Genomic DNA, 16,381 nt, shown 5'->3' with positions numbered 1-16,381 from the left:
TATTAACTATAAAAGCTCTTGAGAATGTACCATATTTTCTAACATAATTAACTAAGAATGGAATACTTATAGTTTCATAACATCTAGAAAAGAGTGCAATAATTTCTGCATTTTTTGAACAATTTAATACTTGACCTAAATAATTAATCATATTTTCATAAGATATTTGTGAATATTTATCTCTATACATACCTAATCTACTTATTATTTTTAAACATAATTCTGCACTACAATGTTTTACAATATTATATGCAAATAAATTATTTAATATATTACATGGAATATTATCAATATCTAAAATTCGGATAGTTTCTACATGATCATAATTGATATTATTATTCGTTGGATAAAAATTATGTTTTTTTTTTTTTTTATTATAATAATGATTATTATTTAAGTTCATGTTTGGATTATTTGTATTATTTGTATTATTTATAGAATCTATTAAGTTTTTATAATGTTCTTCTTTGTTTTTATTGTATGTATTTATATTTTCTTTACTGGAGTGATTACCATTTCGAGATAGTTCTTGAGCTATTCTTAATTTACATAAAATTGAATTTCGAAACATTGAAAAATGTTCTTCATGTTGTTCTAAATATTCTTTCATTTTTTGAGTTTCTTTTTCTTCTTTTTCATATATTTCATTGACAAATAAATTTGAAAATTTTTCCTTACACTTTTGATTATCATGTTTTTGTGGTATATCCATGTTTGTCTGTATACCATTATCTATTTGTTTAATTATATTTGTAGATGTTTTAGCAATATCATTTATTTGTTCTTTATTTTTGTCTTCATCATGAACATCTAACTTTTTATTATTTTTATAAATACTATTTGCTGATGCATGCCAAAGTTCTCCTATTAAACTGGAGTTTAAGTTGTTTGTTAATAATAAGGTATCTAAATCGTCATCTATATCTTCATTGTATTCATCATTTGTATATTCATAATTGTTATCAGTGATAGCATCATTAGTTTCACTGTTTATATATTCATGTGTGTTATCATTGAAAGTATCATTCATTTCATTATTTTTATATTCATGTGTGTCATCAGAAAAAAAAAAATTATTACTAATCTTGTCATCATCATTTTCATTTCCAGAATGAAAATCCTTGTACTTATTATCATTTTTATTTTGCAATACGTTTTTCTTGTTTTTCTTGTTTTTCGTGTTTTTCGTGTTTTTCTTGTTTTCACTTGTTTGCTTATTTAAAAAGTTTGTTTTTTTGCCTATAAAATTATGATTCAATTCAATTTTATCATCAATATGATTTATATCATTTTTATATTGAAATGATAAATTATTACAGTTTTTGTCCAGTGAATATATTTTATCAGATGAATTAAACCTTCTAAATAGAAAAAAATGATTATCTATTATTTTCCTTTTTTTTTTATAAAAAGGAATTATTAAATTCACCTGTAAACATTCCAAACTTAGGAGGGAAAATTTATATTTAATATGCATTTCAAAAATGGATTCATAATATATTATTCATTTTTTTTTTTTTTAAATAAAACAAATGCACATATGTGAGTAAAATATATGGCCCTAAGTGGGTAATTACATGAAAACAACGAATTTTTATAAAAATTATATTATATAAATAGAAATAAACATATATATATATATTTATATATTTATATTATTTTAATTTTTTTTTTTTTTTTTTATACTTTTGAAATGCACTGTCATTCACTTATAAATAAAATATTTATAATATATATATATACATGTTATTTTTTATTTTATTTTTTGATATTGTGTGACTGCCATAATGTTTTTATTTTATAATATATATTATTTTATATTTTATGTATATATAATATATATATGTGATAAAAATAATACACATTAACTTTTCATAAAATTTTTATATGATAAAATATTACAAATGAATATAATAACAAAATTGTTAAATATTTTCTTCTAGAAAATATTTAAATAAGATATTTATTAACACAAAAAAAAAAAAAAAAATAAAATAATAAATAAAATATATATATATATATATATATATATATATATATATATATTTTTAACAATTTAGGGGGGTAAAATATGTCAGTTTTATGTCACACCTTATTTAGTTTTTTTAAGGACCTTAGGAATTTATACAAACCATATACAGCATTTTCTTTCTTTTTCTTCCCATGTGCTATAAATATGTATGGAATTATAAAATTTAATAATTCAGATTACCATATAAATAAGGACGTAACAGATGCCAATGCTTATATGAAAAGGACTGCCCAAGAAAAATAATACAATGAAATACGATAGAAATTAAACATTATGTTTTAAATGGAAATGAGGAAGGAAGGAAGGAAGAAAAAAAGAAAATTGTATAATCTTTCCTAAAGAAATAAAACATTACACTATATATATATATATATATATAGTTGAATGGTTTAATAATATAGAACAAATTGAATATATTTTTTTAAGAACGTGAAAAAAAAGTATAAATGATAAACATTTATACGTTTTAATTTAAAAAAAATAATAAATAGGAATAACTGCAATGTTGTATAATATATTGTAAATGTTCTATTTTTGAACATCAAAATGTTTTTTTTCATTTATTTTTTTTTTTTGATATATTTTTTTTTCGTTTTAGAAATTTTTTTTAAAACATAACTATAAAACAAAATAATTATATAATATTTATATGTAATATGAGAAAGATTATCTTTTTGTATTTGTACTATGCAATGTGAATTATAGAATAAAAATTAATAGTTAAACAAATTTATAAAGTTAAAAAATAGAATATAATATAATTTTCATAAGCTTAATTGCTTTTTTTTTTTTTTTTTTTTTTTGGTAACAATATATTTTAAGGCGCATATTAAAAAATAAATAAATGAATAAAAAACATGGATAATAACTAGTATACGTATGTATTATATAATTTACTTCAATTATATCATTACACATTTGTATATTTGCCTTTAAAAATATAACATTATTATTATATTTCATATTTTTATGTTATTCAAATGCAATGAATAACTAAAATGAAAAGAAAAAAGAGTAGGCAAATAAAATACATACATAGATAATATATATATATATATATATATAGACATGATGATTAAACATATATCACATAAGATTGATTAATATGTGGATAGCTAAAGGTAATATAAAAAATTACATTTTTGATACATAAAAATGTTATTAAAAACTGTTCCCATAAATAAATGTACATATAATATATATATATTTTCTTTATTAAAAAATTTGGAATACGTAACAGTTTTTTCTTTTTATTAGTTCATGTTAATGTGTTTTTAATATTTAAATGTTAAGTAAACATAGATAAATATATATATATTATATATTATATTATTTAAATTGTTAATGTAAGAATTTTATATATATATGTAAAATATATATTATTTAATTATAAATCATTTTTATAAAATGTGCTCAAAAAAAAAATAAATTTTTTATTACATTATTATTTCCTGAAATTAATATATAAATTAATTCTTCTATTTATTTTATTGGGCTTATTTTTAACTTAAAAATCAAATATATATATATAATTATTTATTTATTTATTTTATGATTTATGATTAAATAAAAAAAAAAAAAATGAAAAAACCAATTCTTTAACATATAAAATTTTATATATTCTATATATATATATATATATATTTTTTTTTCTTAATTAGATATATATTATGTAGGCCATACTGCATTTCCACTACATAAGCAATAAAAAAAAGAAAAAATTTAATATATATATAAATATATATACATACATTATACTTATACATTATAACAACATAAAAGAAAAAAAAAAAAAAAAAAAAAAAAAAAAGGAATATTTTATTTATCTATATATATATATATGTGGAAATAAATTTTTTTTTTTTTTTTTTATTATATTATATAATAGAATTAATTTTATGTATTATTTTCAACGAAAAAAAAAAAAATAAATAATAAACATATTTTAAGAACAGTAAAAATATATATTATATATATTATATTTATTTTTATTTATTTATCATTTTGTTATATACATAATTATATAAATTTTATGTATATATTTTATTATATTTATTAAAATTTCGGTTTTCAATATATATATATTTATATATATTTATTTATTTAAATAAATTAAAAAATATATATTCTTATATAACATCCTCAAAGGAGGCTTGTTTTATATTTTACATATAAATTTATTTATTATTTTTTTTTTTGTTTAATTATGAATGGGTGATAACGTTCTCTGTTTATTTACAAAAAATTATAAAAATTTATAAAAATACATAATAAATATAATAAATTCACAATCATTCTTTTTTTTTTTTGTATTACATGTTTGAGCAGAATATGTTGTTTATTTTTACAAGTTACATAAGATAATTTCTTTTTAAATGTTTCATTTTGAAAGATCATATTTATTAATCATTTATAATTTTGTATATATCATAAACATAAAAAAAATTATATATCAAAAGATATAAAATGTTTATAAAAAAAAACATAAAATTGTATGTACAATTTGTATATGAGATGTGTAAAAAATTTTAAAATTATAACAAATAAATATATAAATATATATATAATAATATATATGTATATATGAACATATTATATAAACAACCATTGATATTATTTGCATTTAAAAGGGTAATCCTAAAAAAAAAAAAAAAAAAACAAGTGTATATATTATATAAAATAGTATAATATATGTTTATAAAATTATTAATTTCTTTTATATATATATATATAAAAAAAATTGACATATTTTATTTATATCCAATTTGTAATTACAATGTTGATACTTACATATTAATAAAATATAATTAAGTATAACATAATATAATATTAAAAAAAAAAAAAATCAAAAAAAAAACCCAAAAAAAAAAAAAAAGTATCTTCGTAGTATAAATGAAAATATGAATAATAATAATTATTATTATTATAAGAAATATAAAAATAGTTATAAGAAGACTAGCTTTCTTGAATCAAAATATGATAAGGTTGTAAACAATGTGTTAGGTTTATTTAAAAAAAATAACAAACACAAATTTCTTTCAACATCTTCAGCCTTATGTAATGATGTGCATGAACAAATATTAAGTTCAAGATTATTTCTGGATTTGTGTGAAGAAAAGGAAATATTATTATATAAAATATTAAAGAAATTGAATATATTAAATTTGATTTATTTCCGTTTTTTAAAAGAAGAAGATATTGAAGATGTTCATGATTTACATAAAGAATTATTTCCAGTAAAATATCATTCGGATTTTTATTTCAGCATATGTAATTTTGATGATAATACAATAATTGATGATGATATTATAAAAATTATGGATAAAATAACTAGTTCCTTTAAAAAAAGTACAAACACAAAAAGATACAACAATAATAATAATAATAGTAATAGTAATAATTGTAGTAATAATTATAATAATGTAAATTCATATGATGAATTGTCAACAAGTTGTTGGAATATAAATGATGATGAAATGAATGATATGGACAATTATTATGATCAAGATGAATATTTAGAAGAAACACAAAATGATATTTTAAATACATTAAATAATTCAATAGATGAAAATGGAACAGAAAAGAAAAAAATAAATAAAAAGTGGAAAGAAGATCAAATATTTTCATTGGGTGTATTTTTACCATTTTCTTTTATCGATTATATTAATAGTGATTATATAAATAAATTGTTGAAGAGAAAATGTATAGAAAAGTTGGGAGAGAAAGATATTTTACTAGATTATATAAAATTTATGGACGATTCTAATGCTAAATATGAAAAAAATAATACAAATGATAAATATGATAAATATGATAAATATGATACAATTGATACAATTGATAAAATTGATACAATTGACAAATTTGATACAATTGATAAATATGATACATATGGTAATTATTATAATTATGATGATGGTAATTCTTATTGTCATGATACCCCTATTAATAATATGAAGTCACATTCAAATTCTACAAATAATAGTCAAAAAAGTACTTCGAATTGCACCTATGAATCATTTAAAACATATTGTAATTTTGAAATGGGGGATAAACACTATAAAGAAAATATTAATTATGATAATTTAAAAAATCAAAAAAGGTTGACAAATGAAGTAGATACTAAAGAAATGTCAGATTTTATTTTATCATCAAATGAATGTAGTAATAATATGAATGATAAGGAAACACAAAATGGATTTGATAGTCTAGACGAAGAGGAAGCTTTTAAAAAAGAAGATATAGAAGTTAATACTAATAATAATTTTTATGATTGTAATAATAATTCTTCTCCTACAAATCATATTAATCAATATAAACATTATGATATTTTTAATTTTAATGACAAAAAGGAGGACTACACAAGCTTTAATAAATGTAATAATAATAATTCGAAAAACACTATTAATAATATGATGAATCCGAGTAATGTTTATAGAAATATAGGTACATTGCCATATAACATACAAAGAAACAATAACAACAATAATAATAATAATAATATCGACTTTATCTACAATAGTGTTAGTAATATAAATTATGATAATGAAAATATTTATAATATATACAAAGAACTTAAAGAAAAGTGTCAATTATATAACGAAAGGAATAGCTTAGAAGAACATATTAAAAATAATATGAAATATAAAATACATATAAGTAAGGAAATGTTAAATTTATACAATCCAAATGAAAGAAAAATTAAAAGAGATTATTTGATTGGATGCTTATCCTCCTTAATTAATTATGATGATATTAATAATGAAAAGGATTATAATAATATTTGTGATTTTTTAAAAAAAAAGTCTAATAATAACAAAAAGAGAAAAAGCTATTTAAGGTATATGTATGATACATCGAAAAATTTTCTAGAAAATTATATGCCTGTGGAAAGATGTTTCAATTCAAAAAATGATGATCACATATATGAAGAGAATTTTAAGGATGATAAGTCCAACCATGATCATGAATATAGTGACTACAACAACAACAATAACAATGATGATGATGATGATGATAATAATAATAATAATAATAATAATAATTGTAATAGTTATTATAATGGTAGTGTAAATAAAGATGTGTTATATAAAAAACACAGAGAACAAGATAAATTGACCAATGAAGAAAATAATGTCAATCAATGTTTAAAAGAATCATACACATATTTAAATAATATAAAAGATAATTTTAATTATTCTGGAGATATCAAATGGAGAAAACAAGATAATTTATTTTGTAATAATATATTAAAAGATTTATCAATATTAAAAAAAGACAAATGTGTGAAAAAAGATTCTCGTTTTGAAAAAATTTTATATGAAGAAATTTATATGAATAAAAATATAAGAGCAATGTCGAAGAAATATGTAAAAAAAAAAATTAGTAGTATATATATTTTAACAGTTGGAGTAAATGAATATTTCCGAGGACTTAGTTTAGCATCTTACCTTATTGAATACTCTATTTATTTTTTTTATTTCATTTTATATAAAATGTTTTTATATAATGACAAATTTTATTGTTATATTGATAATTATACATTCTATAGTTTGTCTAGTAACTTAAAGGATGAATATAATGAAATATTTGATGAAGGGGTTATAAGTGATTATTCGACAAAAGAAATGGAAAATAATGAAGAAAAAAAAGATGAAGAAGCGAATTGTTTACTTATATATGATGAATCTGAAAAAATAAATCCAATCAAAAATAATGACAATATATATAATAATAAAATATCTTGCGTTGATGATGAACACATTACATATAATAATAATAATAATAGTAATGTAAACGAAGAAATAAATGCAACAAAAAAGAAAAAGAAAAAAAAAAAAAAATTTTACACATTAAAATATACGAATAGTTCACTTAATGTATGGGGGAAATTTAAAAATACAAATAGTATAGAAAATAATGATAATAATAATTTTGAAATTAAATGTAAATCTTCTAGTATGAATAGTAATATATTGCTAAGATATATTCCAAAAAATCCAAAAGGGAAAAATAATTATAGTATTTGTAATAGTGTTATAAAAGAATGTTATATGGATATAATATCAAATGATTATTTTCATCATCTATATTATAATATTCGTAATAAACACAATCAACTAATAAGAAAAGTAAAAAATGTAAAGAATATAAATGATATGGAAAATGATAATAAAAAAAAAAAAAGAAGTAATAATAATAATAATAATAATAATAAAGATAATTCATCATACTTTATGACTAATCTGATTCAAACTAAAAATGCTCTATTCCCTTTTCGTATAAATAACAAAATATTAAACTTTTTTGTTAATAATTTTTGTGCTTATAATCTAAAAAATAAAACATCTTTTAATTTACAAAATGTTAATAGTGTCAAACCATTTATAAATAATAATGAAGATAATTATATTCTTCCGTTGTATATATATTTACATGTTATAGACTATAACAAAGCAGCTATTAATTTGTATAACAAATTAAATTTTGATTATGTTCATACATATGAAAACTTTTATTACATTAATAAAATTGCCTTCTCATCTTATTTGTATGCATATTTTTTTTAATCCTAAACTGGAAAAATATATATAAGCTATTTTGCTGTGGCATCAAAATAATGCATACCTATATTTTATATAGTGGAATGTTCATTTCTTAAAAAAGGTGCCTCATTATATATATATTACATGTCTAATATTTAATATATCATATGTCATTTATTATAAATATTATTTTTTTTTTTTTTTTTTCTTTTTTTTTTTTTTTTGTGCTTTTTATTGTAATAGTTTAATTTTTAATTTTTCTTAATTATCCATTATATATATATATATATATATATATATATATATATATATATATATATATATATGTATATATCCCACTGAATTCAATTTTTTTTTTTTTTTTTTTTTTTTTTTTTTTAATATGATACCTGAAAGATATTGGCTATATATTTTATCTTTAACTAGATAATCTTTGTTTTTAATATTAATGGTTATAAAATTAAAAAAATGAATTTATAAATATATATATATATATATATATACATTTTTCATTGTGATGATAAAAACAGTATAATTAAAATAATCTCATATGATAGATAAATATAATTAAATAATATAAGAATTCACATTAATTCTTATATTGGGGATTAATTATGTTAATATTTGTATTCTATTTAATTCAAATAATAAAATTGTTATTATTATATCATTTAAATATGTGTAACACAAAATATGAATTATAATAAAGATAATGATAAAAATAGCATAACACATTGATAGTATATAGTGTTATATTCATATATGCTTTTAATTAGTAGTAAATCCTTAGAAATGTAGTTTAAATAAATTTATGTAGTTAAAACATAAAATATTATATAATATAAAAATAAAATGATTCGCAGTAGAAAAAAATTTAATAAATATACAGAAAATTTTACTATAATTTTTTTTTTCCTAAACATATATGTATACAAATATAATCATAATAAATAAATATATTATAGTACAAATATAACGTAAAAAAAAGAAGAAAAAAACTATATATATATATATATATAACGACATAAGAATACCTATACAAGCAATCTAACATAACTAAATATACAAATAAATATATATCGATTTTTTATCGTCCAATCTACATAAACCTCATGTATAATAAGCTGACATAAATATGATATATTATATTACATATAAATGGTAACATATGTTATATATATACATATATATGTTTTTTGGATATATATATTTGTATTATATCACTATAAAATTACTATACACTTATATGTATATATGTATGAGACAAAGTTAGATAATATTTCCGTATATTATAATTTGTATTATATATTAGATATCATATTATATCTTATTTTGTGTTCTTAAAATAAAAAATTCTATTACTCATTTACGTGTATTTGTATATCTGTACTTATAATAAAACATAAAAGAATTAATTTAGATATTTTATGTATATTTATAATATATATGTGTTTCTATTTCATAATGTAGAAAAGGCAAAAAAAAAAAAAAAAAAAAAAAAAAAAATGTGTATCAAACCTTGAAAAAAATATTATAAAAAATTATGATATGTTCCGAACATATATATTAAATCAATTTCGCTTAATGTGTATATATTTTTTATATCATGTAGAAGAGAATATTTCATTCCATATTTTATAAGATATATATATTAACTATAATAATCAATATATATATATTTATTGATACAAAAGATAAACATATAAATTTAATATATATATGTTTTATAGTTGTATAAAAAACGATACATAAAATAAATATTTAATGAAAATATTGTATCAAATTTTTATATAATAAATATGATAATTTTAACCGTGATAATATAATTTAATTTATATTTAAATTTAAAAATAAAAACATAAAATATATGAAGATATTTAAATATATAAATGATAAATAAATAAATATATATATATATATATATATATATTTATTTATTTATTATATTATACTTTATATATGTACATACAAAGGTATATATATATATATATATATATATATATAAACACATTATTTGCATACATTCCATTTTTAATATTACTTTTATGCTAGTACTAATATTAAGCTGCCCCAGTAGCCCAGTCGTTAGGTATGTAGCTTTCCTTGTGAGAACGTTGGTTCGACTCCGCGTGCTGACAATTTCATAAGAAAAGTTGCAGACCGAGCTACTGAGTTACCCGGAGGGGGGTGGCGCATTTTTTTTTTTTTTTTTTTATAAAATATTTTTATTAATTTTTTATAATAATGTTTATTAAATAATATATATATATATATTATTTTTTTATGAATAAATGAAAAAAGTTTTAACAATAATTTTATTTATTAAAACATATACCTTATACAAAGAAAATAAATCATTTTCCTAAATAAATCCAGTGTCACATATATATATATATATATATATATATATATAACAATTTAAAAGAAGAACAATTGATATTTTGATATATCAAATTATGTACATATTAATAAAATATTTGTCGTAAATTTTTAGTTTTTGATCAATATATATTTTTTATAAATCAACTGCATTATGAAATTCTATGCATAAAATATATAAATAGTAAAATATAGAGATATTTATATTTTTATATAACATGAATATTATTATATATATATGTGAAAGGAAATAAAATGGCATATGAAGATGTTATTCTATTGCTTCAAATGATTTAAAGTGTTATAACACTTATATTTAAATTAATATTAATGAGGTTGTACCACGACATATATAATATTATTTTATTATATGGTAATAAAAGAAACAAAAAGTGAAGAACAAAAAATTTCACAATTCATGACGTTAATTTTATGTTTGTATGTATGTACAAAAAATATATTACCATATAATAAATTTTAATATGTTGCTATTACGTAAAACAACAAAATAATATGAATAATGATTATGACAACATTGAAGTATACTTATGATCCTAATACATTTTAATAATGTACACATAAATGGAAAATAGATTTGATTAAATAATCATTTTTGTTTAATAGAGAAGAAAAACATTTATAATATTTTTATTCTACAAACAGTACAAAAATAAAATTACTTTCATTTTTTTATATATATTTTTATGAATTTATAATATAAACTAAATTAATATAAAATATATAAATTCACATTATATATATATATATATATATATATATATATATTAGTATAGTATTTATTTATTATTATAATAACAAATATAAATTACACCTTCATATATATATTTATATATAATTGATATAGAATTAAATCTAATAATAATATATTGATATTGAATATATATTATTGTGGATTATATCTGTTATTAATATGGTAAAAGTGGTAAGAGAATTGTTCGTTTAAGAAAAAGGGTAAATGTGATTTTTATTAAATATAATGTTAGAGAACGCAATTGTTTATTATAGAACAATATTTTCTGTATCCTAATTTATAATATTTATGTTATATTATATATGTTTTTTTGTTATATTTAAGATTATATGAAACACACACAAAATTAGAAATAACATAAAAACCTTATATATATATATATATATATTATAGTTAATTGAACATGACATGAAAACCCTATTTTTATTATATTATATAAAATCCTATAATTTTTTCCTCAAATATATAATAATTCATATAATTATTAATATATATAATTATATCCTAACAACTAGTAATCATACAATTATTATATAAATAAAATCTAAAATAACATATAAAGTGTTTATATACATATATATATATAATATTATTAAAATATTAAAATGAAATCTAAATTATGAATAGATTATGATACTATATGTTACAAGAATATAGCACAAATATTCTATTAAATGTAATATTTTATTTTGTGTACAAAATTTTTTTTTTTTTTTAAATAAATTAGATTTTAATTACAAAACTTTAAATTTATACTATTGTAATTATACAATATATTTTTTTTAACAGAATATAATTTTTAAAATAATTACATATATATATATATATATATATATATATATATATTATTATAATTTTAGATACATTAGAGAGAAACATATTACAACAATTTTCAGAACAAAATATAAAACTACACTAATTAAATAATTTGTTTTTATAATTACTATTAAAATATATTCTAATACTGTTATGTTTAATAACACATTTTGTTATATACAATGATTCTTATATAATTATAATATTGTAACATAGATGTTGCAAAACAAATTACCCATATATGTTCTACCAAATTGTAAATTCTATGTAATATACATGTTGAACAACTATTACTCTACACATTTATATATATTTTACAACAGAAAAAAAACAAGTTGTTTGTAACTACAATTTTACTTTTTATTAAAATGTATAAAAACAAAATTACAATTATTATTTAAGTTATGATATAAAATTATATTTTATTATAAATTAAAATTTATAAAAATATGGAAATAATTTATTATATAATTTATTTTTAAATTTAATTAATTTTTTTTTTTATTTTATTATATTTTTTTTATTTTATTTTATTTTATTATATTTTTTTTTTTTTTTTTTTTTTTTTTTTTTTTTTTTGTAGTTGTTCTAAATAAAAGATAAAATATGGTTCCAATAATCTATTTTTTAATGGAAACGTGTAATAATTTGCAAATTTATAATCATATTTTGATTAAATATATTTAATTTATTTATAAGATAAAATATATTATTACATATTAATTTTTTAATTATTAATTTTTATCATAAAATAATATAAGTATCAAAATAAAAATGAAAGTCCATTATATTGATATTTTGTTATTAAAACTTATACTAAATATTTTGGTAATCTTATATCGTGTATTCATTGAATAATATATATATATATATATATATAATATTTATGTAAATATTAAAATATACATAATTATAACAAAAATATATTATCATAAATTACAATTAAATATGATATATATTTCCATATTTTTTATAGACTCATAATCACAGGAACCATGAGATCATATCCAATATACAAACCACCAGGCTATTATGCGAGTGCGACATATATACGTCCATTTATGATAATGACCCCGAAATGAAATTAGTGATTCAACAATTTAATAATCGCACGGCACAACGTTTTAAAGAATATGACGAACGCGTGATCCAAAACAGACAAAAATGTAAAGAACAGTGCAATAAAGATATCCAAGAAATTATTTTAAAAGATAAAATCGAAAAAGAATTAAAGGACAAAATAAGTGCATTGGAAACAAATATAAGTACTGAAGATATACCTACATGTGTGTGCGAGAAATCGATGGCTAACAAAACAGAGAAATTTTGTCTGAATTGTGGGAAAAATATGGGAGCAATTGCGCCCTGGTGGAGTTTGGTATGTGGTGTAGGGTATGCGGGATGGACGCATTATACTGCTACTACTCTTGTTAAAATTGCTACAGAGGCGGGTATTAAAAAAGGTATAGAAGTAGGTTTGGCTAAAGTCACAGAAATAATAAAAAATATAATATTTAACCTTACACCTGATCAAATACCTCCAATTACCGTTGGAGAAGTGATGACTGCGGGGAACTTTTCTGATGGAGTAACACTTCATGGTATAGTTAAAGCTCTACATAGTCCTATGTTCGCGAAATATGATGACGGGTCGACTGCTTTATTTTCCACTTACGTACAAAATTTTGTTAAAAATCCTCGACTTCTTAATCAATATGGCACGGAGTCAACAGCAATTGCAAATGCCTTTACTCAAGGTAAAGTTGAAGCAGAAAGTGCAGCAGCCTCTACAACTAGTATATTACATACAACTATTATTGCTTCCGTTGTTGCAATAGTAGTTATAGTTTTGGTTATGCTTATAATTTATTTGATTTTACGTTATCGAAAAAAAAACAAAATGAAGAAGAAATTACAATACATAAAATTATTAAAGGATTAAATATATGGTATACAATATTCTTAAGATGCATTTTATTGTATTCATTTAGTTTAGTATACCATAATTTTTACTACTTTTAATAATTATACTTTTATATATTTGAATTCATATATATATATATATATATATATATTATAATGTTTTAGCCTATTTATTCATTATTTATAATGCTAGTTATTATTATTTTATTTCATTTTTATTTTATAAAACTATTTTTTCTCTAATACATAAAACAATTTATAATTTGTGTCGCATACTTCAATTATATATATATAAAAATAATTTTTTCATACAAATAGTTTATATTGTTTCCTAATTTAATATCTTTCTAATAATATTAAAGGCAAATATTATTACATAAAAATTATAAATTATTCTAATGATTAATAATGCGATAAATATCATTTCTATTTACTTTAAAATACAATCATTCTTTATAATTTTTTTTTTCAATACATTTGTATAAATTATATATCATTTTTTGATAGTATTAAATATTAAAATGACCATTCTAACGAAACATACATATCCACATTTCTATCTTTTCTTTAGAGAATAATATATTAACAAAATTATAAAAATTATGTATGACATTAAAAAAATACAAGAATAGTTGTATTGGAAATTTTAATATAGACCTGGACATATAAATCTATATATATATAATTATACGTTTATTATATTTATCGATGTTTAATTCAATTTCTTAAAAGATTAACAAGAAATATAATGAATATAATAATTAAACGATATATATAAAATATAATAAATAAATTACATAAATAGAAACAAAGGAAAATAAAAAAAAATGATGAATATTTTTTTTATTATATTTTTTTTGTTCCTTTGCAATTATCATTCTTTTTTTTTTTTTTTTTTTTTTTTTTTTCCTTGATATATTAATATATAATTAATATATTATATGTTAGGAATACAAAATTGTTCAATATTGTATTAACACGAAAATATTATATATATATATATTAATTTATATAATTCTTTTTTGTTACAAAAATACATATTACATATATATATATATATATATATATATATATATATATATATAAACCACAAAAAAAAAAGAAAAAAAAAAGTATTTGTTTATGTACAACATGTACTACATATATATGTGTTTTGTTGGATAGATACGTCATATATATGTGTTCATAATACTTATTCTTTTATATTGTATTAATATAAATTTTTTTATATTTTTGTAATATATTTTTTTATATCATAGATATTCTTATCTCGTACGAAGTTATTTTAAATATATATATTGCAAAATACGTATTCTTATATATTCATATATCTCAATTTTTGTAAGGTATGTACTTTATATATATTTTGTATATGTATTTTTGTATTTTTATTAGGCGTATTCTTTTAAAAAATATTTCATTTATCAATTATTCTTCATGTATTATAATTTTTTTTTGAATATCATAAAAAAAAAAAAGAATTTAATTTTAATTCTAATATTAGTACTATCACTAATAAAATTTATTTTAATACTACTATTAATGCAAATATTATCTTTTTATATGTTATATGTTAAGACAAATAATATTATGTACTATATACATTATTATTATTATTATTAATAATATTAATTTTTTTTTTTTTTTTTTTTTATATATAACTATAGAAAGATATATACTTATGTATAACACTTTGTATAATCAACACACAAAATTAAAAACAAACTCACATAGAATTAGTATTATATTCATGAAAATGGCAAAACCGTGCAAAAAATATAAATATCTAATATATTTCAAATGTTGGAGATAGAATATATATATATATATATATATATATATATATATGTAAGCATCTATGTGAGTATTTCTCATTAATATAAAAAAAGGAAATATATTATAATATGTATCATG

At 17.6% G+C, this 16,381-nt stretch overlaps 3 protein-coding genes and 2 non-coding genes across 5 annotated transcripts in view; 4 read left to right on the top strand and 1 right to left on the bottom strand.

Annotated features, from left to right (window-relative positions):
* The window catches only part of PADL01_0808500 (conserved Plasmodium protein, unknown function), a gene marked incomplete at both ends in the record, with an annotated part of 2,649 nt that extends 1,172 nt beyond the window's left edge, over positions 1-1,477 (bottom strand). The window contains one exon of the mRNA XM_028681421.1: positions 1-1,477. This exon is cut by the window's left edge and continues 1,172 nt beyond it. Within this exon, the coding sequence (XP_028537801.1) occupies positions 1-1,477 (1,477 nt within the window).
* A 285-nt stretch (positions 1,478-1,762) lies between these two features.
* Positions 1,763-2,696, top strand: PADL01_0808400. The gene has a single exon (XR_003699345.1). It is a non-coding gene; the product is annotated as an uncharacterized ncRNA (non-coding RNA).
* Positions 2,697-4,932: 2,236 nt separating this feature from the next.
* PADL01_0808300 (asparagine-rich antigen Pfa55-14) lies at positions 4,933-8,601 on the top strand (the record flags this gene model as incomplete). The annotated part of the gene is made up of 1 exon (XM_028681420.1): positions 4,933-8,601. The coding sequence occupies one exon, from the start codon at positions 4,933-4,935 to the stop codon at positions 8,599-8,601; it is 3,669 nt and encodes a 1,222-aa protein (XP_028537800.1).
* A 2,038-nt stretch (positions 8,602-10,639) lies between these two features.
* On the top strand, positions 10,640-10,773 carry PADL01_0808200. The gene has a single exon (XR_003699344.1). It is a non-coding gene; the product is annotated as a Plasmodium RNA of unknown function RUF6-10 (non-coding RNA).
* A 2,545-nt stretch (positions 10,774-13,318) lies between these two features.
* Positions 13,319-14,486, top strand: PADL01_0808100 (rifin PIR protein, putative; the record flags this gene model as incomplete). Its single annotated transcript, XM_028681419.1, has 2 exons — positions 13,319-13,372; positions 13,521-14,486. 2 exons carry the CDS (start codon positions 13,319-13,321, stop codon positions 14,484-14,486), a joined length of 1,020 nt encoding a protein of 339 aa, XP_028537799.1.
* Between the last annotated feature and the right edge of the window lie 1,895 nt (positions 14,487-16,381).

Source organism: Plasmodium sp. gorilla clade G2 (assembly GCF_900097015.1).
Source record: "Plasmodium sp. gorilla clade G2 genome assembly, chromosome: 8".
Taxonomy (NCBI): Eukaryota; Apicomplexa; class Aconoidasida; order Haemosporida; family Plasmodiidae; genus Plasmodium; species Plasmodium adleri (nom. inval.).
The sequence above is the reverse complement of the archived record's forward strand: the minus strand, read 5'-3'. Positions and strand labels throughout refer to the sequence as shown.